The following is a 20948-nucleotide window of genomic DNA, read 5'->3' on the forward strand; positions in this document are numbered from 1 at the left end:
ATTCAAAATGAAGACTGATGTAAAAAAAAAAAATAAACATATATATTATTAAAAAATAAAGAACAAAAAAAAGGAGAAAGAAAGAAATATAGTATGTGGATATCAATAGAAAAGCAGAAAGCAATAGAGAAAACTCTGTGAAACCAAAGGTGATTCTTTGAGAAAATCAGTAAAAATTGATAAACCCCTAAGTACACTGATTTTAAAAAGAGAAACATTGTCAGTATCAAGAATGAAAGAGGAAGTTATATAGACTTTATAGGTTATACAAAAATACTAGATGAAAAATGAGCAAATCATATCTAACCATATAAAAACTATAATGTGTTACAATGAAAGTATCTTTTGTTTTTCCTCCAGGAATGTAATTTTGGTTAAATAATTAAAAATCAGTTGGTGCAATAAGCTATACTAACAGATTGAAAGGAAAAAGTCATAGATAACAAAATTCAACAACAACCACTCATGATTTTAGAAATCCAAAACCTCAAATTGGAAATAAGATCTTGATGTCTCAGAGCAACAAAAGCATATGTAAGAAACCTGACACCATACCTATTAGCAAAATATTATTATCTCTATCAATGTCAGGAATCAGGCTTGGTGCATGCTCTAAACTCTTCATTCAGCATTATACTGGAGGTTTAGCCAATGTAGTAAGGCAAGAAAAATAAATGAAAGATCAAAAGGTGATGAAAAAAAGAAAGTAAAATTAAATGTGATATGTCACCCAAAAGATTCAAAAAACTTTGACTCTCTTCTAAGAGGAACAAAATAGATTAACTAGACTATATCAAAATTGAAGAAACATGTTTAACAAGTGACAATTAAGAAAATAGATTAATAATTACATAAGTTACCTTTGCTGTCATTAATCTAGTGACAGCCAAACATTTATTACCTATGCTAGATCAACTGCTTTGTTGGATGCAAAGAATATACTATTGAACAAAACAGACATGGTCCTAACGGAACATTCAATTTAGTAGAAGAAATGATTGAATAAATAAGCAATTACAAAATGAAATGACAACTGCAAGGTTTCTGAAAGATAGTATTCCTATCATTTTGCACATATAGAAAATTGGCAGTGGATATTAATTTGTTAAGTTTCAATGCCAATTTAATCTCATATTTGCTGATTCCAGGCCCCCCACCCCCTTTTTTTGGTTTCTTGTTCTAAGCAAAGGGAATGGAATTTTTTTATTTAATTTTTTCCATTTATTTTAAAAGTTTTTTGTATTGCTGTTCATTTTTATACAGTATTTGATTTCTCCCCTTAGGTGTAGTCACCATAAGTGCCCCAGCACCACATCACCCAGTCCCTTGTGCATACATTCCACACTGTCTTGATACAGTCATCTGTTTTGGGGCATTTAAGTTGTTTCCATACCTTAACTATCATAGCTGTAATAAGCATAGGAATGCAGATTTCCTTTTGAATTAGTGTTTTTGTATCCTTAGGATAGATTCCAAGGAGTGTAATTGCTGGGTCATATGGTAGATCCATTTTTAATAATTTGAGGCTCCCTCACACAGCCTTCCATAGTGGTTGGACCAGTTTGCAGGAATGGTATTTTAAGCTTAAGCTTAGTGGCTGGAATCAAGTAGTAACGGGTATTCCTGTTTGTAGTTTACTATGAAGAGAAATAGAATTGTAGTTATTTAAATAAATTGCATTTTAACATTACTGTCTTAAAACCTTGTTTTCAAATTAGTTTTTCAGGCTATGATATCAGTTACTCAAGTTTCTCTAATTATATTCTTTTGCAGTGGGAGTGCCTAATGAGTTGGAAAGGAGAGTGCTGCTCAGTCTCTCTCTTATTTGTGAAGTATTTCTAGTGCATCCTTTTAAAAAAGTTGATAAAGTTGACAGGAAGACTCTGAGGAGTAGAGACAGAGAAAATATGAATGTGAAGCATATCACTTGGGAGAGAAGACTTTACTTTTTAAAGTAAATGTGTAATGGGAGGTGAATGTATTCTTCTTTTATCCTTTGGATTTGTGACAGCAAAACATTGTGTCATTTCTTCAGTGCTCTGAACTCTTTGGAGTCATTTCACATATAAATACCTCTTGTTCTTATGCTTGTTCCTACGTTAATCATGAGGTAGCCATGGTCACAGGGTTAAATGGCTCTTTCAAGATGGCTTAATAAATTGGAATCCTTTCTGCCTGACTTTCCCATTTTTCTCTCCTCTGCCATGTATTTGTACATTTTCAGGTAGACACCTTCCATTATGACTCATTTTTGCTCTAGTTTTCTGTTTTACCATATCAAATTAGTGACACTCATTATATTTCTCAGTGACTTCCAAGTCACCATAATCTCTGCTTCCTCCTAAAAGATACAACCACTGAATTTCATTATTGGTGGTACCAAATAAAAATACTTGTGTAGAAATGGACGCTTAATAAATGTTTGCTTTGATAGAAAATTAAAGAACAAGTATATCATTGAACATTCTGATGTTTTTTCTTCCATCACCTTTCTCTGTCTTCTCTCCTATCATGTCCTGTTTATTTTTCCCATTTTTACTTCCACAGTAATTATTCTCTTCATTCCAAATATACTCACATTGCTTACTTTTTATTTCCATAACCCCCTCATTTTAGTTTGTTTGCCTCTGAGTTACTAACATTATTATTCTTAGGACTGGTTTTTCTTTTATATTATACAAACTTTATATAAAACATTTTAAAATTGTGATAAGAAGGAAGAACTAATAACCACCTAAAATTCTATTCATCTTTCACAGGGAGCCATCATTTAATCACTTTGCTGTGTATACCTTCCCAGGCCACAAGTTTGATAACACTTATAGGCAGATCATTTCCCTTGCAAACTCTAGTGGCGATGAACCAGCAGTGTATGAAGGTTCCCTTTCTTTACATCCTCACCAATATCCTTATTTTTGTCTTTTGGCCATTTTTCATGGATGAAGTTATATCTCATTGTGGTATTTGCATTTCCCTAACAATATATGATAATAAACATTTTTTTTTTTTGTGTTCATCTGTCTTGCTTGGTGCATATCTGTTCATTTCTTCTGCCTGTTATATAATTGGGTTATTGAGTTGTATAAGTTATATCTCTGTTTTGGTTATTAACAAGGGGTTATCCTTGTCAGATACATAACTTGCAAATATCCTCTCCTGTTCAATAGGTTACATTTTCATTTTGATGATACTATCTTTCATGGTGTAGAATTGTTTTTGTTTCATTAGCCCATTTGAATATTTCTGCTTTTGTTTCCCTTGCTGTTGAAGTTGCATCCTCAAAGATATCTCTAGTTAATGTCAAGGAGCTTATGATGTGTTTTAGTCAATGTATTTTATGGTTTCAGATCTTATATTCAAGTCTTTCATTTACTTTGAATTAATTTTTGTAGATTGTGTTTTAGTTTATTCCTTTAGCTTATGACTGTCCAGTTCCTTCCCCCACCAAAAAAAAAAAAAAAAAGGAAAACCCACAAAACTTATTTATTGGAGATTTTCCTTGCTTTATTGTATGGTCTTAATTTTGTTGTAATTTTTTTTTTCATATGTGTGTAGGTTTTTTTCTAACCTCTCAGTCCTGTTTCCTTGATGTGTATGTCTGATTTTATTTTAATACCATGTTGTTTTGATTATCATAAATTTGTATTGCAGTTTGTATTTTGTTCTTTTTTCCTCAGAATTGCTTTGGCTATTCAAGGTCTTTTGTGATTACAAATAAATTTTATGATTTTGTTTGTTTTATTCCTGTGGGAAGGATGCCATTGAGGTTGTTAATGATAAGGATTGTTTTGAATCTGTATATTACTTTACATACTATGTCTATTTTAATATTTATTTTTGCAATCCATGAGCATAGAATTATCTTTCATGTCTCTGTGTTTTTTATTTCTTTCAACATTGTCTTATAGCTTTAATGTGTAGGCTCTTCAATTTCCTCAGTTGAATTTATTTCTAGCTATTGTATTCTTTATTGATATGATTGTAGGGTTTTTTCTTAGTTTCTTTTTCTCCTAGTTTTCTTCTGAGTTGTTTGTGGAAAAGAATACCACAGATTTTTGAGTCTTAATATTGCAGCATGTCAATCTTACTTACCCTTACTCAGCACTCATTCACAACAAATATGATTATGTGGTTTTTTTATGTCCAAATTAAATTAAACATTGGGGCTTTTAGAAAGAAGGTACTTTTCTCTACAATCAGTGTCCTAAGAGCAGTAAACAAGAAAAAGGGATGATGATGGATATGGAATCTATAATAAAAACACTGCAAGGAGTGCATTTAATGTGGCAAGAAGGGCATATCACTGTTACTGTGTAACACTTCCATGATCTTGTACCATCCAAAAAGGATTCATCATGTTTAACATAGAGGCAATAAAGCAACTAAATTTATAACAAAATTATTAAAGTTTATCAGTTAAAGAGGTAGGAGGTCCTTTTATTAAAAAATGATTTAAGTGGTTTATGGGCACTAACATTGATGTACAACTATTTTTACATGAGTACAATATGAAGATATTCCTAATTCATTAGTTCCAATAGTTGTCTAAGCTTTCTTGTCAGGAAAGCCCCATTTTGCTTTCCTGCCCTTCCTTTCCAAGTGCAGTTCTTACAGGTCCAAGAGATGATTTCCTATTTCATTATCCAGAATACATCGGGCATTTGACTTAATGTGATTTTCAGGGTGTCCCTAATGGCACTGGAGGCCTTTTACAGTTATTGCTTTCTAAATGGGATGCCCTTTCAATTCACCTACTGGCAAAGTAAGTCCTACCCCTCATGAGGTACTTAACATGTAGGATAGTGAACAAATAACAGGTTTTCTTTATCAGTCCTGTTTGTCTGGATGGGAGGTTCCTGCCAGGGTCAACTGGAAAAAAGATGACTTTCCAGCTGGTGTAGTTGCTTCATACTTTTTTCAGAGATCAGGGGAATAAACTTAACCTGTTTGCCAAAAAAAAATAAACAGCAGCCCCATCCAGCAGATAGGGACTGTCAGGAAGCCAGCATGCTCCACTCATCGCGTGCTCTATGTCAGCTATTTTGCCATGGTCTCCACCTGAGGTGTTCCTGTCAAATAGGGGAAACAAGAGTGTTTGTAGATATTTATAGTGCAGCCTTTTGGGTTCTATAGTTTCAAGACCAAAGTATTCTGGGCACACAGTACAGGGAAAGTTTACTACTTATGGGAGTCCATGAAGGCTATGGAATAAATGGTGTTAGAACTAGGTGTACACACTGAAAAAGAGATTGTAAGGTGGAGAATAAGGTGAATGGCACTCTAGGCAAAAGGTAAAAGAAAACAATAACAAAAAGTGCAATGTAAGTGCAGAAATGAGGGATCAGGCAGGAAAGAGCCTGGGGTGAGCCCAGGGCGATGGTGGCTATGGAGATGGCTTTAGTGCTAGGACCACGTCAGCTTTTTAATTTTACCATGATATGATGCCATAGAAGGTGCAATTCAATCTTGTAACAGGTTTTATTTGGGATGGGAAAGTGGCAGTTGAATACTTTTGATTTGATGCATATATTATCATAATTTTCACTTGTTCATATAAATAAAGAAATAATAACTGCAAAGATTATGATAGCCTACCCATTCTGAAAAAAAAAAAAGTGATGTGCAAACAATACATTTGTATGTTAGATAATATTAATAGGAGAAGAAAATAAAAGACAGGTTTCTGGTGAATATTATCCCACACCATACTTGTGCTGTAAAGCAAATAATGAGGTTGTAAAAAAAAAATAAACAGGTCACAGCACTAGCCACTATTGGGAATGAAATTCTATCCAGTACCTGATTGAAAAGGAAATATAAAAAAGGTACAAAATCAGAAAAAATCACAATACATTTGAGTAAAATTCTGAAAAGTTACGGCTAAATAGGAATATAACAAAACGTTTCGGGGTCCTCCCTGGTGGCTCAGTGGGATAGGATATAGCGCTACAAGTGAGCAATAGCCACCTCAATGCGAGTTTGATCCCCAGCCATGGCGTGGCAGACCTTTCCTGACCTGCCTGCTGCTCCCCTAAGCAGTGTACTTCATTGATCTGTCTATTCTGCTCCCCACTTAGTCTCTGGTGAATCCTCTCTCTGGCTTGTACCCCAGTTCTGTATGAATAAATAAATAAATCTTTATTTAAAAAAAAAAACCTTTCAGGGAAAACTGATATGAAACATAACAAACTTAATAGAACCCCATGTTTATACTCAGTGCAGTAAAAACAAATGTTTTTTTGGGGCACAAAAAAAATGAATTTAAAAAAGGAACCATTTTAGTGAATACTTATGTAACAAATTCCCCAAATGTGCAAAACTATCATAAAACTTTTAATCTGCATACTCAGACCTTAAAAATTCATTCTCTCCAGAGTCAGGTAAACAGAGCCTGAAAATCCATGCATATCATTGCCAGAATCCAAATGATGTTCATCATTATGGGAACCTCACCACACTGCAAATTGATCAGCCCATATGCAAAGCATGACTTTCCAGTCCCTATGCAGTGTTTTGTTGTAAAGATTGTGTTATTATGCTGCAGCTGACTAACATAGCAATGGCTTTGTCACCTTTGAGCCAGATTATAACAATAATAAGTTTATATCTAGAGTCCAGGAGAAATAATGAATTCCATCTCAATTGAGCGAGATGTATTTGCTGTGTGTTATAATAGTGACTTGTTTTGATAAAGTAGAAGACCTGTGTCTTTCTGTTTTGTGTTGCTATGTTTGCCTCTGCTCTAGGGTAATAGTTCTGATAACCTGATGAGCCATACATCTCCTGTAGTGGGCTTCCTTCTTCCCATAACAGGGTACCCTGAGAATACAATATATGTTGGGGGTAAGTCTGTAATCTGATTAAGAATAGAGATATCCCTTATATCCTTCTCCTAGTTTCCATCATTGATAACATCTTGCATAACTATAGGACAGTAGTCACCAACAGAAAGTGCACATTGATACAACTCATTGACCTTTTTCAAATTTCACCAGTTTTCTATGCACCTCTGTGTATATGTGCTACCTTATGACATGCAGATTCATATGACCAGTAACATGGGAAGATACAGAAAAGTGCCATTACAAGAACCTTTTTGTTGCTCTTTGATAAGACAGCTACCTACTTCCCACTTATATATCCATAACCCCTGGCAATTACTCATCTGTCATTTCAAGAATATTATATAAATGGAATCAACACAGTGTGTGTTTGGAAATTGGCTTTTTCCACCATCATAATTTCCTTGAAATCCAAATTGTTTTGTGTATCATTTTTTTTATTATTATTACTGAGTAGTATTCCATTTTTTGGAATACCTCAATTTTAACCATTCACCCACTGAAAGGAATTTGGGTTGTTCCCTAGTTTGGGTTATCATAAATAAAAGAACTTTGAATATTCGTGTGTGTGTGTGTGTATTTGTAAACAAACATGCATGTTTGTGAACTTTAATTTTTTCTTAAATGCCTAAGTATGCAATTTCTGCATCAATTATGCTAAATGCATGTTTCATTTTGTAGGGAACTGTCACAGATTTTTCTGTAGTGATTGTCACTTTTACATTCATGCCTGCAGTGTATTTTGAATAATTTTTGCAGCACATGTCAGCATTAGGTTGGTGTTCAGGTTTTTGCCTATGAGTGGCCAATGCTTCACCACCATTCATTAAGAACAACTTACCTTTACTTCATTGAGTTGCATTTCCATCACTGACAAAAATCTGTTGGGCAGATTTGTGTGACCTCTTTTTGGCGCTTACATGATCATCCCTTTTTATGAGTGTTTAATTGTGTACTAATTTCCTTTTCTCATATTAGATTTGGACCTACCCATATTACCTCATTTATCTCTTTAAAGGCCCTATTTCCTAATGCAGGCAATATCCTGAAGTCCTAGGGGTTAGGATTTTAATATGTGAGTTTTGGGGGAACAGAATTTAGCCTATAACTTGTGACTTGGTTTCCTGAGATTTAATGCCCTATACCATCTCTACTTCTGGTCTCCAGTGGTGGTGTGTTTTAAGTTGATAAACTTCTCTGCCTTCACTAGATTGCTCCACCTCTCATTAGATCTCTGATTTTGATTTCCTGTTGCAGATTGGATGTTTGCTCCTCCCGCCTCCCCCTCCCCAAATTCATATGTCGAAGTCTAATCACCATTGTGATAAGATGGTATTTGGAGGCAGGGCTTTTAGAAGGTAATTCGATCTCGATGAGGTCATGAGGGTGAATTCATTATGGAGTTGATGGATAAAGAATTCAGAGCTCAAACTCTCATGCAGGGATACAGCTGTCCACAATGTAGGAAGCTGGTCCTCCAGAGACACCAAAACTGCCAGCACCTTGATCTTGAACTTTTCAACCTCCGGAACTGTGAGTAATAAATGTGTGCTGTTTTAGCTTTCTAGCCTATGGCATTTTTGTCATAGCAGCCCAGTTTACAAAGACCTTCCTCAGAGTTGCCATCCAAGACATCACTGAGTTTTCTCCTCTCAAATGCTCATAGTTTCTCCACGTGCTTGTCTACCAGAGCACTTGTTGCTTCTGTAATACTTACATTTGTGTGATGCTGTGATTTATGGCTCCCATTTCCATTGATCTGCAAACTTCTTCAGTGGAGGGACCCTTGTACCGTTATTGTAAACAGATATGTGTATGTCACTGTTTACCCTTGTGCCTGCAACTCCTCATAAAAATATTTGTTGAATGAGTTACTCTTTTTCAAGCAAATATTCTTTTCAGTGGTCTACTCAAATATCTTTATTTCTTATTATCATGGGTAAAAAGGAGACTGCTGTATGTGTGGGTTGGAATAAATATTCAAACTTTAGGATCTTTATCTTCTTTGAAATCTCTTATATAATCTCTTTTGTAAAGAGTTCCATGAAAATGATCTTTAAATAAGAAAATTAAGAGGTGTTTTACTTGGGAATTAATGTATTAACATATACTTAAACATTGTGTTATACGGAGATACAGAAGGTGTTTATATAGTGTCTATCACTTGTCTGCTGTTTTCCTGGAAGAATGTACATGTTTCTCACTATAAACAACTCATTTGCCTTTTGAAGCTAGAGAATACATTGTGACTTATTCATATTTTAGCTTTTTGTGGACAATCCATTAAATAGCTAACAACTGAACAAAAAAAATCAACCTTAAAAAAGCTGAATGTGTGGTCTTTGATATTAATGCACACATATTAATCATTTGCTCTGTGTTGGATCCTGTGATAAGGACTATTTGGCTATTAGTCAGGTTTTATTTCTTAAAATGGTGATTTCAGGGTTCACATAGGTGTATTTGTTAATATAATATCTGTAAAAAGCTATGTATGAAAAATCCCAACTCCTACAGATTCTGGCTCTGAAAGTTCTATATTAAATAGTACCATTCTAGAATATACAAACTAATAATAAATAAGATTTATACCAGTACAAAGTTCCTGTTTCAAAAAATATTTTTGATTTAGTTAGTCAATAGGCTGCATATATAATAAATACCTGTGGAAAATATTTTTTTCCACATGATTTGCGGTGGTAAACTGCCATAGGTACATTTCTTCAGCAGCCAACTAGAGTTGGCTGTGGCTCATTTCTTGAGTTGAAGCGTTAGCAGGGGGGGAAGGTAGACATCTATTTGGCATGTTATCTAGCTGGCAGATTTGCCCTCTTTCCCTATTAAGGAGACCCAAGTGTAGAGCCCATGGATTTGAGGGAGATTGCTGCTGTTGGTAAACAAGTTCTGGGACAGAATAAAGCAAGAAGTGGTGTGCCATCAGTAAGCGCTTCCTCTGCCTGCTGCCTGCACTTTCCCCCTGCTGCTCCTATTTCTTATCTGTCCTTTAGTGAACCTAGAGCGCAGGAGGTGGGATGATGAGGGCAGTGGTCAGACTGATGGCACCCCATTGGGCTCACTCCGGACAAAAGGTTTTAAGAGGGTAGGATGGATTTCACTATCTCTTCCTGCTTTTATTGCTATTTCTATTTTTTTGAGGACATACTTCCCACTCAAGGCTCCTATAGACCTATCTCTGGCTGCCCCTGGGGACCCAAACTATTCCCTGAGTAGATCCCTATTCTTCCCTGCCTGGGTCTCATATTCTGTGTGTTTGTAGTACCTTTTATATTCACGCTATGACAAATTGCTCTAACAGTTTGTCTTTCATTAACTGCCATGCTGGATATTAATCTCATAACTGAATTCTCAGTAAGATATTTCCAGAAAGAAAGGACTATAGCTCATTGCCTATTTACCGTACCCTAGTCCATTGCACTAGTCAGTTTTTCCATTTGATCCTTTCACCAAAACTATCATTGCTATTTTATGGTTTAGGTCCAGACCTTGAAGAACAGAGAGATTAAGAATCTTCCCTCCAGTTGTGTCAGGGGATCAGATGTTCTCACAGGCTGCAGCAAGACCCCTGCACTGCCCCTAATTGGTGTCAAGAAGGCTGAGTCTCATCCTTCCCAAAGGTCTCACCCCCGTGGATCTGTAGTAATCCCGCTCCCCTCCACGCAAATCTACCTGTTGACCTTTGTTTCTCCTTCTGCGTGTTTTCAGATGTTTCAGCTTTTCCCAGTTGCTTTCAGGTGTTTTTCTCCTCCTTTTCTTTCCTTGATCAAGTTGTTTTGGTTTTAGGTGGGGGAGAGGGGAAGGGGTCCTCGTTAATATCTCCTATTTGCTCTTCTTCCATTGCTTTCACCTTCCTCCTGCTTCCCCTAGGTCATCAAGCTAGTTCATAACATCTGAGTTTTGGCTGGAATTTGCTGCAGTTTATCCCTTATTTACTATACCCAAGAGAGAACTTAATCCTCGAGACTCTTTGCTGCCATGTTGGTGATGTCCTCTCTCTCTTATTACAACCTCTCTTATACACCAGTTGAACCTTTATTCTAAGGAGTTAAATTTATGATAATCAGATATACAAATTTATTGTCATTTGCACCATTTAATTTCATGAATACACTTTAGCTGCATTTATTAACAGATTTTATTTAGTCATCTGTGCAGCTAGTAAATGTAATTGGTTGTCTGGGAATTAAGAGAACAACCCAAGCTTAAATGTGAATTCATTAGTTTTCAACTTTAGTTTTTTTTTTAAAGATTTATTAATTTATGCATACAGAACTGGGGTAAAGGTCAGAAGTGCAGGGGCAGTGAGAGGATTCACCAGAGACAGAGTGGGAAGCAGAACAGGCCAGCTGACAAGGTGCATTGCTGAGGAGGCAGCTGGTGGGTCAGGAGAGGTCTGCGGCGCCATGTGGTCACCTCCAGGCAGGTGGGGATCGAACTCATGTTGAAGCGGCTTTAGCTTCTTAGTGCTGTGTTCTAACCCGCTGCGCCACAAGAGAGGGCCCCAACTTTAGTTTTTAATTTCACCTTCTGTTTACTACTGAAAGGATAGACAAATTATATTTTAATGAAATGTGTATTGAATGAAGGAACATGGAGCAACCAACACTCTTTTTTACTTAAAATTTGCTGCTTAATCTGCTCTGAAAATTGAACAAATCATGTTATGCTGTGCCAAGTATTGATGCATTTGAAAAGCTTATCTTTACAGTTTTCATTGCTAAAGGAGTTCAGGTTATTGAGTTAGTCCAACTTCTTTTTTTTTTTTTTTTCTCAAATAGTTGAAATCAGCTTCAGTTTTATAAAAAAGTAAGTCAAGGTGTGGTCAGTGGGGTGGAGATTATGATTATGAGGAGTAGGTCAAGGCTTGTCGCATGGAAGACCCGCAGCTTGTGCTCTCTTGTGCAGACAGGACTGGAAGTCTGGGCAGCGAGGCAGCTCCCAGTGCCCTGGTTGGTCTCTCTGTATCCTCTAGGCTTTGTTCCTTTTTCTCTGCAGAGTCTGGTCCACCCTCTTCCTCTCTTCATCTATTTTCTCAAGGGCACATGGCCTGGTCTGGTCACCAGTGCTGTCACTCTCAGTCACCACCACAAATTGACACCAGTTTCTGGGTCTCAAATCAGATTCCTAAAAGAATGAATGCCCTTGGTGAGATTTGTGCCCAGAGAAATTATGTGATATTTTCTTTGAGAACTGATTTGCCCACTCACTTATAAATGTCAGGAAACCATACTTCATTACCAAAAAGCTGCATTCAAAAACTTTTGTGAGATGTTTGGCTGGGTCATAGAAAGCATATTTTTAAAATCTGATTTGATTCGAAGGCTAGTGGTAATGAACTGTTTAGCCTATGTAGAAAATGAACTTTCCCATCCTGCTTGAGTGCCTCCTGTGTTTGTTTATTCCTAAGACCCAGGCCAGGTGGGATCAGGAGCTCAGCAGCTTCCCATAGTAGAGGGCAAGATGACTTCAGAAAAATGGGAGACTGGCTCCCACCTCCATACCAGAGAGTAGGATGTGTAGAAGAGACTGTATGAAGTTTGTGGTCTCCGTAGTAGCCCCAGTGTTTACTGTACTGGACAGAGTAAGGTTCCAGTGCAAGGGAAGTTAGAGGCTGGTAAGAGTTCCAGTGAGGAAGTCAGAGGCAAGGAGGGTCTATTCTTTGTGCCCAGGGTCCCTGGTGGCCCCCTCAGGATGAGGCCACTGCAAGGACTATGGCTTTAATGAATGAACTAGAGGTGAGAAAGAGGATATGGTGGAAACAGAGATTGAGGGGGGAGACTGTACAAATCAAGGCAAAGGGTGGTGGTGACCAGGGTGGTAACTGTGAAGTGGGGAGAAGTGATTGGATTCTGGATATATTCTGAAAGTAAAAGCCAAAAATTACAGAGATTGGATTGACTGCTTGAGCTAAACTTTGATTTGTAGAAAAGAAATAGAGTACTTAACTAACGCTGTTAGTTCAAAATTCTGTATATTGGAAATCAAACTAATTTAATGTGAACCATATTGATACTGGCTTCCCTTCTGCCCTTTCATGTGATTGGAAAATGTAGAAGTTTGTCATTCTTGAATTTATTATTATACTTTATAGAAATGAATATTCCCATTCAGGGCTTGTTGTAAAGGATTTAAAAAAAAAATACCCGAATTGTGTGTTCTCGCCTGCATGTTAATAGAAGACTTGAAACCTTATCCAAGTAGTATTCTACCAAAGATTTTGCAATAACTTTCCATCTGAAATGTGTGGCTGACTAATCTGCCATCACGCAAGCCAATTCATGCTTTGTTAAATATCAAATTGTCAAGATATTAAAGTTAAAACTTGTTGTAGTACACCCAGTATTAATAAAGCTGACTGCTGAGATAGTGAAGTTGTGTGGATGGAATTCATGATGCCAAAACATAATACATGGTTTCAACTATTTGGTGCTGAGTTTTTCTGCTCACCTTATTGTTACACAACCAAACCAGCCTGGTTTCCATCAGCCAGGTCCTCTGTCTTGATAAAGAGAAATAATATAATAGTAGAACTGTGAGTCTGATTACATGTACTACACTGTAATTGATTGTCATTGTCTTCAGTGAATTGTGTGTATATGCATGTGTGTATGTGTGTGTGTGTGTGTGTGCTGAAAGAAAGTTTAAAAAATCAATCCTGGGCCCTCCTTGGTGACACAACCGGTTAAAAGCACAGTCCTCTCCTGTCTCTCCAGCTGCTTCCCTCAGGAGAATACTTCTTGGTCTGCCTGTTCTGCTTCCTACTCTGTCTCTGGTGAATCCTCTCACTGCCCCTACCCACCTGGCCTGCACCCCAGTTCTGTATGCATTAGTAAATAAATATTTTTTTTAAAATCAATACTAATGTGGGCAAACACAGTCTGAAATAGGAAACATTCTCTAAAAAAGTTGCCAGTGGATCCTGTGGTTTCCTGGTGAGTGGAGAAGTCACTTGCCTCCCATGACTTGCTCTCCAAGAGTGTCTTTTTTTTTTTTTTTTTGCTGTGGCCAGAATTTCATTCTCTTTTCTTATTAGACTCAAAGCCCCAGAAGGCAAATGGGTTGGCGTTCTGCAGGTTATTCTTGGAATCTAGTTAATCTCCAAGCCAACTCCTCAAACCTTACTGTGTTGAGATGAGTAGGTAAGGAGAGTTTCCAAGAGTGCGTGAGTTTCCAAGACACACCTTTTTGGCATCTCATTGCTATAAACCTATAGGGATGGTGTGGGATTAAGGTGGCCTGTAATGCTTCTGAGTACAGAGAAAGGTTTAATCAAGTATATGGGCTGGTTTGAGAAACCATCCTCTTTTCCACTATACTGTTACAACCATCTTATGGAAACCTGATGTTTTTGTATTAAGTAGATGAGCTACAATTCTTGTCTTAAAAAGTTGCACCCAGTGTATATCAGACACCATTTATAAACATTTAAGATTTAAATAGATATGTTCTCTTGGATCATGAGTATATCCATGAATATATCTGATGTACTTTTTAGTGACTTCTTATATGTCCATTATATGGATAGTCCATACTTTGTTCCTCGATACAAAAAATTTTGGTTATTTGAGTTAACAGTTCCAACTCCCAGGAATTTTTCCTACAAAAATTCTTGCACAATTGCAAAAAGGTATATGATACATATATAAGAATGCTGATTATGGCATATTTTTAAAATGAGAAATTGAAAAATACCTTGATGTCTATCAAGAAGAGATTGGTTTAAAGTATGATCTTATGATGTTATAAAATTCAACTACTTTAGATATAGATACACTAGTATGAAAATGTGCCAATGATTTCCTATGAAGTAGAAAAACATAATAATGCAGAATAATCCATTTATTTTTTTACTTCATTAACTTTTAATATTTTTTACATTGGTCATATTTGTGAAGTGTTTCATTTCTCCCTCAGTGTAGTCCCCATAAATCTCCCACCACTGCACCACCTGTGAACTATCACCATAGTCCCTTGTGCTCTTTCCATCCCTTTTCTTCCTCCACCTCTGCTTTAAGCCTCAGATCTAGAATAATGCATTTAGTATAAATACATGCATGTTTAACGATGTCAAAGTGTATCTAGGATTTAAAGTAATGAAGTTTTTGCAGTAAGTTGTTAAAAGCTATTCAGTCTAGGAGTTGAGCTTAGGTGAGCAAGGTTTGGGAGGAGATGGGAGTGGGGGAGAGGAATAAAAAACATATTGTATGTACACACATTTAAACTGAAATTTAAATGATTGACTATTTTGTAGTTAAGAAAGCATTAAGTGAAAAGTATATTTGAACTCACTAAAACAGTGAGAAATAAAATACTTCAAATTCTACCTGCTTAACAGTTTGAGTCCTTGAAAACACAGTTAAGTAGAAAGCATTATATATACAAAGTATTTCACACACGATCATGTAACTAGTAAGTAGAAAAGAGGAAGAGTGAATAAACCATAAGGTCAGAGGGAGTTACCAGAAGCCAAAGGGGGCGGCATTGATCCTCCTTTACCAAAGAAATCAAATTCCTCTTCTTCAAGAGATCACTCGACATATTAAGGATCAGCTTTGTGGACTATAAATCTTCTAGACAAAATATTATCAGTTTTCCCCACTAAGATCCTTTGTCCCCCATCAACAGTGCCGCTTCTTATTTGCCAATAAACCTCTTGAAATGCAACAACCACAAGCAAATGCTGTTGCCTTCTACTTCCAGTCTCATCGGAGTGGTGTACGGTCTATTAATCCTTCCCCAGGAGACAAAATTCAGACTAGATTTTTCCTGAGACTCTGTCTTGTATTCTCTCCTGAAAATTGTCAGTCCACAGTCTTACTGTGATTTTGTCGTGCAGGACTTCTGGCTTAGTGCTTTCATTTGAATGTTTTCCTCAAATCATAGATTAAACCATTTAAATATATTAATTAAATATAACTGCTTTACATTAAAGCACCTGACAAGAAAATTCTTGATCTCACAAAGTTCATATTGTTTTGTGAAAAGTCCATCTTTCTGAGGTAGAGAATCAAATAATCATCTTTGGCTATTTGCGCAGACAGTTATTAGCTTCCAGTGTTTTCCTTTGCCTTCTAAAGCTTTGAGTGTTACAACAAAATCCTACTAGAAATTACAAAAATTTTCTCTTAACCTGGAGGGATCTTTAAGATTATTGGAGTAATTTTTGTTTTTGTTTTTTCTGCAATGTTAATCCATTCATAACTGATGATTTGTAGTGAGCAAGAAGTTTGGAAATGATCCAGGCTTGAGAAAGATAAGCACAATTTTCAAATAGCCACATCTGTTCCCCCGCCACATAGGTATAGCACACAAGGGGGAAGCTGTCTTCTTTTGTGCTGTTCTATTCCTGCTTCTTATATGGAAGCCCACAGCTGTGCAAAGCAATTTTTTTCCTTGACAGATCTCACTTTACAATGGAGTGGAACATCCTTACATGTTACTTAGTTCTGTGCATGTTCTGCTTCTTCTTCCTTTTGTACTTAGAACATCGGTGCTGCTGTTGATTTTTCTACATCCAAGCAGACTTTTTGTTGTAGTTCTTTTTGGCTGTCTTCTATTGTTGAGTCCTTTCCTTCCTTCTGAACTGTAGCTCTCCTTCTGAGAACGATTTCTCAGAATACTTCAACTTTTTTTTAAGATTTATTATGCATACAAGAACTGGGGTACAGGCCAGATGTGGGGTGGGGTGAGGTAGGGTGAGAGGATTCACCAGAAACTGATTAAGGAGCAGAACAGGCAGATGTACTGAAATACAGTGTTGAGGGGAGAGCAGGTGAGACAGGAGAGGTCTGCTGGGCCATGTAGGCCTTGCTTCCTGGAACAGGATCTCCTTGTGCTGTAGTGGCTGCGGATAGTTTCACAGCTTCACAGCTGGTGCTTTTACCCCTTGCACCACCAGAGAGGGCCTCCCTTAACTTTTCACTAACAAAAATATCCATTGATACTATGAGTCACATTATTGTTTGATGCCAGTTTCAAGGAAAGGAGCTAATATAACCCAGTTCCTATAGACCCCCAGAACAGTTTCCTTTTGTCGCATGCTGCAAATGGGGGTGCTGGGGTGGGGAAGTAGGGTATGGTGGTAAGTGAGTGCCCCTTTTAGTCAGATGAAATACAAAAATGTCCCTCTTCCACCAATGAAAAGTCTGGGACCTGGCTTGAGTGGGGATTGAATTTAGACCCATTTTACTAGTGTGTAAGGGATGATCACACAATGGCTATAAGCAGGCTGGGCTCCTACCCACCTGTGTTTTAAAAGGAAGAGCTAGACTTACAGGCTTTGTGTCTACCTGTTTTGTAAGTTTCCAAATTTCTGATCTAGAGGTGCCTGGAAACCTAACTTCTGTACTAGTTACATCTGTTTTTGTTAGTTTGCTCTTTGTTTCTTTCTTTGACTAACAAACTTTTGAAATGTAACAATACTTTTGAAATATAAGTTACGTAGCATAATATTAATCCTACTGTAAGAATATAGTTTAGTGATTTCTAAAAAAATTATGGCATTGTACAAATACCATGGCAATCTAGTTCTAGAACATTTGCATCATCTTGAAAGTTCTCTGGTTTCCACTTGCAAACTGTTCCTACTCCCACTTCTAGCCCCAGGTAATCACTAGTCTGCTTTCTGTCTATAAATTTGCCTTTTGTAGATATTTCATGTAAATGAGATGCTGGCTTTCTTTAACTGCTTTCTTCTGTTAGTCAGCTAATGTGTACCAGTTACCCTATGCCACAACTCCCTGCTCATCCCTTTCTTTTCTTTCTCAGCATTCAAGCATCTCTATTATCTTTCATCTGAAAACATTTTTTCTTTTCCCACATGCTGTGCCCACACCATCCTGTTTCTCTGTGCTATTTTCGAGCCCAGTCTCTTCAAATTTGACTTTTATACTCTTTACTCTCTTCATCTTGTAACCTCTCCTTTTAAAAGATTTTCTTTAAAATATCTAATATGAATAAAAAGAACTGTAAATGAGCATGTAATTCATATATGTAAACTTTAAAGAATGGTGGTGTAATGAATAATCACACCTGCTTCTTCCACCAGCCTTACAAACAGTGGAACCCATGATTCAAAATGTCTAAAATCTCTTACGCATTTCTGTAGGGTTTTTTGTTTATTTGTTTATTTTCCTCTGGTCATTTGTATTTATTTTAAGTCCATTTTAATATGAGAGGCTAGGCTAACTAAATACTCTTTGGAATTCATTACATTGCTAAATTCCCTGATTAATTTTTTTGAGAGATTAATTATTTGTTTAGAATGTATTATAGAAGATTTATGGCTTACATTGTTGAATGTTACTGTAATTTATTTTATTATGAAGTTTTGGCAAAATGCATGACATACAATTATAACATAATTTCTTTAGGAAATTTATTCTACTTTATATTAATTTGCTTTGATGTTAGTAGTTATATTCTAAATTTTGAACCGAAAAGCTGAATTTCCTGTGAGGGTCTCCCCCAACCCCATCTCTTTTGGGATTGAATTAATTTAATCAGTTTAGTTGGCTCCTAGGGAGATATGGATGTCAATTATTGTTACAACTTAATACTAATGACTGTTTAAATATTTAATTAATGTAATGCTTGACACTTAGGGAGAAACTATTTATAATCATCAAAACTAGGCTTTTGTTATCATCCCTTAGGCCTGGTGTTTAGAGTGTTCCCGTTGTAACCTAGGGTAAGAATGAGCTGCTGTAGGATGAAAAAAAGTTCTTCCTCTCCCACCTCCACAGAAAAAGTTACTTGAAAAGTCGTTGGGGATAAATATTTAAGTTTATTGTTTTTACGTTTGTTGATTTTCCAAACTATTTTTTTTTTTCATTTTAGATGTTTCATTATTTTTTAATTTTCTTTTATTGTTGTTCATTTTTGTTTGTACGGTAACCAGTTTCTCTCCTCAAGTGTAGTCCTCTCCCAGCACCTATGAACCATCACCGTATTTTCTTGTGCGCTTCAATCCCCTGTTTTGAGCCCTCTTCCTCCCTGCCCCTTGCTGTGTGCCTCACATCTGTGGTCAGCTTGCTAGCTTGATTTTCCAGACTATTTTTGTTGAGCATCCATTGTATGTTAGGAAGTGAAATGTTTTCTATCCCTTTCTGTAGTGTATTGATAACATCAAAGCAGCATTTCAAGACAGGCACATTTTTCTTGGAACTTTGTTTTATTTCATTAATGCATCCTAAGAAATATGGTAACATTTAATGTACAATAAGTAAAACAAAAGTGGCTGGCAATTTTACTAAAGAGAAGACATAGCTTAGTTCTGACAGAAAGACCAGGGGAGAAAGACAAATACAAGCTGCAGAGAGAAGAGAGCTCAGTTTAAGCCCTGTGTTCAGGTGAAAGGTACCTCTAGTCAAGTGGGTTCCAAGGCACCAGTCAACCTGTGTTCCAGAAATTCTCATAAGTGGGCAGGTTCCTTTGGCTCCACCATAGGTGCATAGGTGGGTAGGTAAGGTGTAATCCTCAATTCTCCCGAATTGCTCTCATCAGAGAATTTCTAGTCATTAACAGCATAGTTAATCAGTTTTTGGCTCTTATTGATAAACTTTTCACTTTTTTTTTTCTGAAAATGTCTTATGTTTGTGGACTTGGCTTCTATAATCTCTAATTTAGCTTCTATAAATCTACATCTGTTTGATCAAATTCTTTGTGCTTTTTCTCATACCTAACATTAAAAAGAAACAAACATGTTTTCTACCTAAGTGGGTGAGTGAAGATTTACTGATTCCACAGTAACTCCATGAGCAGTTTGGACTGTTGTATATAGATCAGTGAAATATCTTACATGCAGGTATATTTTGAAACATACTTCACTGATTAGTGAGGCTCGGGGGTTACCAGATAGTCTGCCTCTTTGTATGCTTAGGATTTTAAGAGGTTTGCTCCAAATCTATGTACAATTCCAATCATCTTATAAACATTTCTTTTACATTTTATATTTTCAGTCACCACAAAATCTGAAATAATTGGATTCAATACCCAGATGTTTCACTTTTAAATTTATCTTAGAAAAGTAATCACTGAATTTAGTTAAAAATGATAAGAAAAATTAATACAACTTCTTTATCATCATACTATTGAAAGGATTTCTTTAAGAACATAACAGCTTAGAAAAAGAATAAAAAATATTCTTCATGAACTAGAGTATGGCTGAGGTCAGTATTCATGACAGGTATAATAAGGTTTGTTTTTATATTTATAGCTCTCTTTTATTAAAGATTTAACATGAACTATTTAAGAATTTGTTTATTATTTATGTTGTAGAAGAAGAAATCAGAATGTTTTAAATTTTTAGATATTTTTTAAAATCTTATGCTTTCATTTCTTCCAAGCTTTTCTTTTATTTATGTTGCTTTTTGTTTGAGTTATGATATAACAATTGCACACTGCTTTGTAATGTCAGTTATTTTCTTTCTCTGTTACGTTTTCCCTATTCAAACTAAAAGTCCTTGATGGTGAACAGGAAGAAGCATGTCTGGGGTCTCCTCATGACCATTTGTATGAAGTTATGCAAAACTGATGCTTTGTGAGTGTAAGAATTTGTATTTCTTTTTACAGGTGGGAAGCATTAAGCGGGAAATGACCTTCACGTTTCAACCAGAGGACTTAAAACATGACTCTAGTAAAAAAACATCTCACCAACACTTGTTCCCCTTGGCCATGGAGGAAGATGTGAAAACAGCAGACACCAAAAAGGTCAACCGAGCTCTTGACCATGAAAAAGAAAATACTCGCTCCATCTGTCTTCTTGAGCAAAAACGAAAAGTTGTTTCTTCCAATATTGATGTACCTCCAGCAAGGTAAGTAGACACTGGCCCTGTGTGTGTGTTCCCAGGAGACTGTGGAGAGCATATCCATTTGCCCCGTATCTCTCCTAGGCAGGTAGACTTAGGAGAGGCAATCTGCGAGGAAGTTTTCTGTGGCTTGTGTGAAATAGAGCCAGTGTCACTGCTCTTCAAAAACTGACTTTGATGCTGTGGTATTTTGAATATTGTAGCTCTAGGAAAGAATGTTTTATTGAATTTTGGCAAATGAATAATAAATACAAAAAGAATAAATGTGTGTGTATCTTGG

At 36.4% G+C, this 20948-nt stretch overlaps 1 protein-coding gene across 1 annotated transcript in view; it reads left to right on the forward strand.

Moving 5' to 3' along the window:
• Nucleotides 1-20452: 20452 nt before the first annotated feature.
• The window catches only part of ZNF704 (zinc finger protein 704), a 130644-nt gene continuing 130148 nt past the window's right edge, over nucleotides 20453-20948 (forward strand). Inside the window, exon 1 of the mRNA XM_004679776.2 lies at nucleotides 20453-20674. Coding sequence (XP_004679833.1) covers nucleotides 20454-20674 — 221 coding nt within the window. The 5' untranslated portion in view covers nucleotide 20453. The remainder of the gene's footprint in view (nucleotides 20675-20948) is intronic.

Source organism: Condylura cristata, unplaced genomic scaffold, assembly GCF_000260355.1.
Source record: "Condylura cristata isolate star-nosed mole 26May11 unplaced genomic scaffold, ConCri1.0 scaffold00009, whole genome shotgun sequence".
In the NCBI taxonomy this organism is placed as follows: domain Eukaryota; kingdom Metazoa; phylum Chordata; class Mammalia; order Eulipotyphla; family Talpidae; genus Condylura; species Condylura cristata.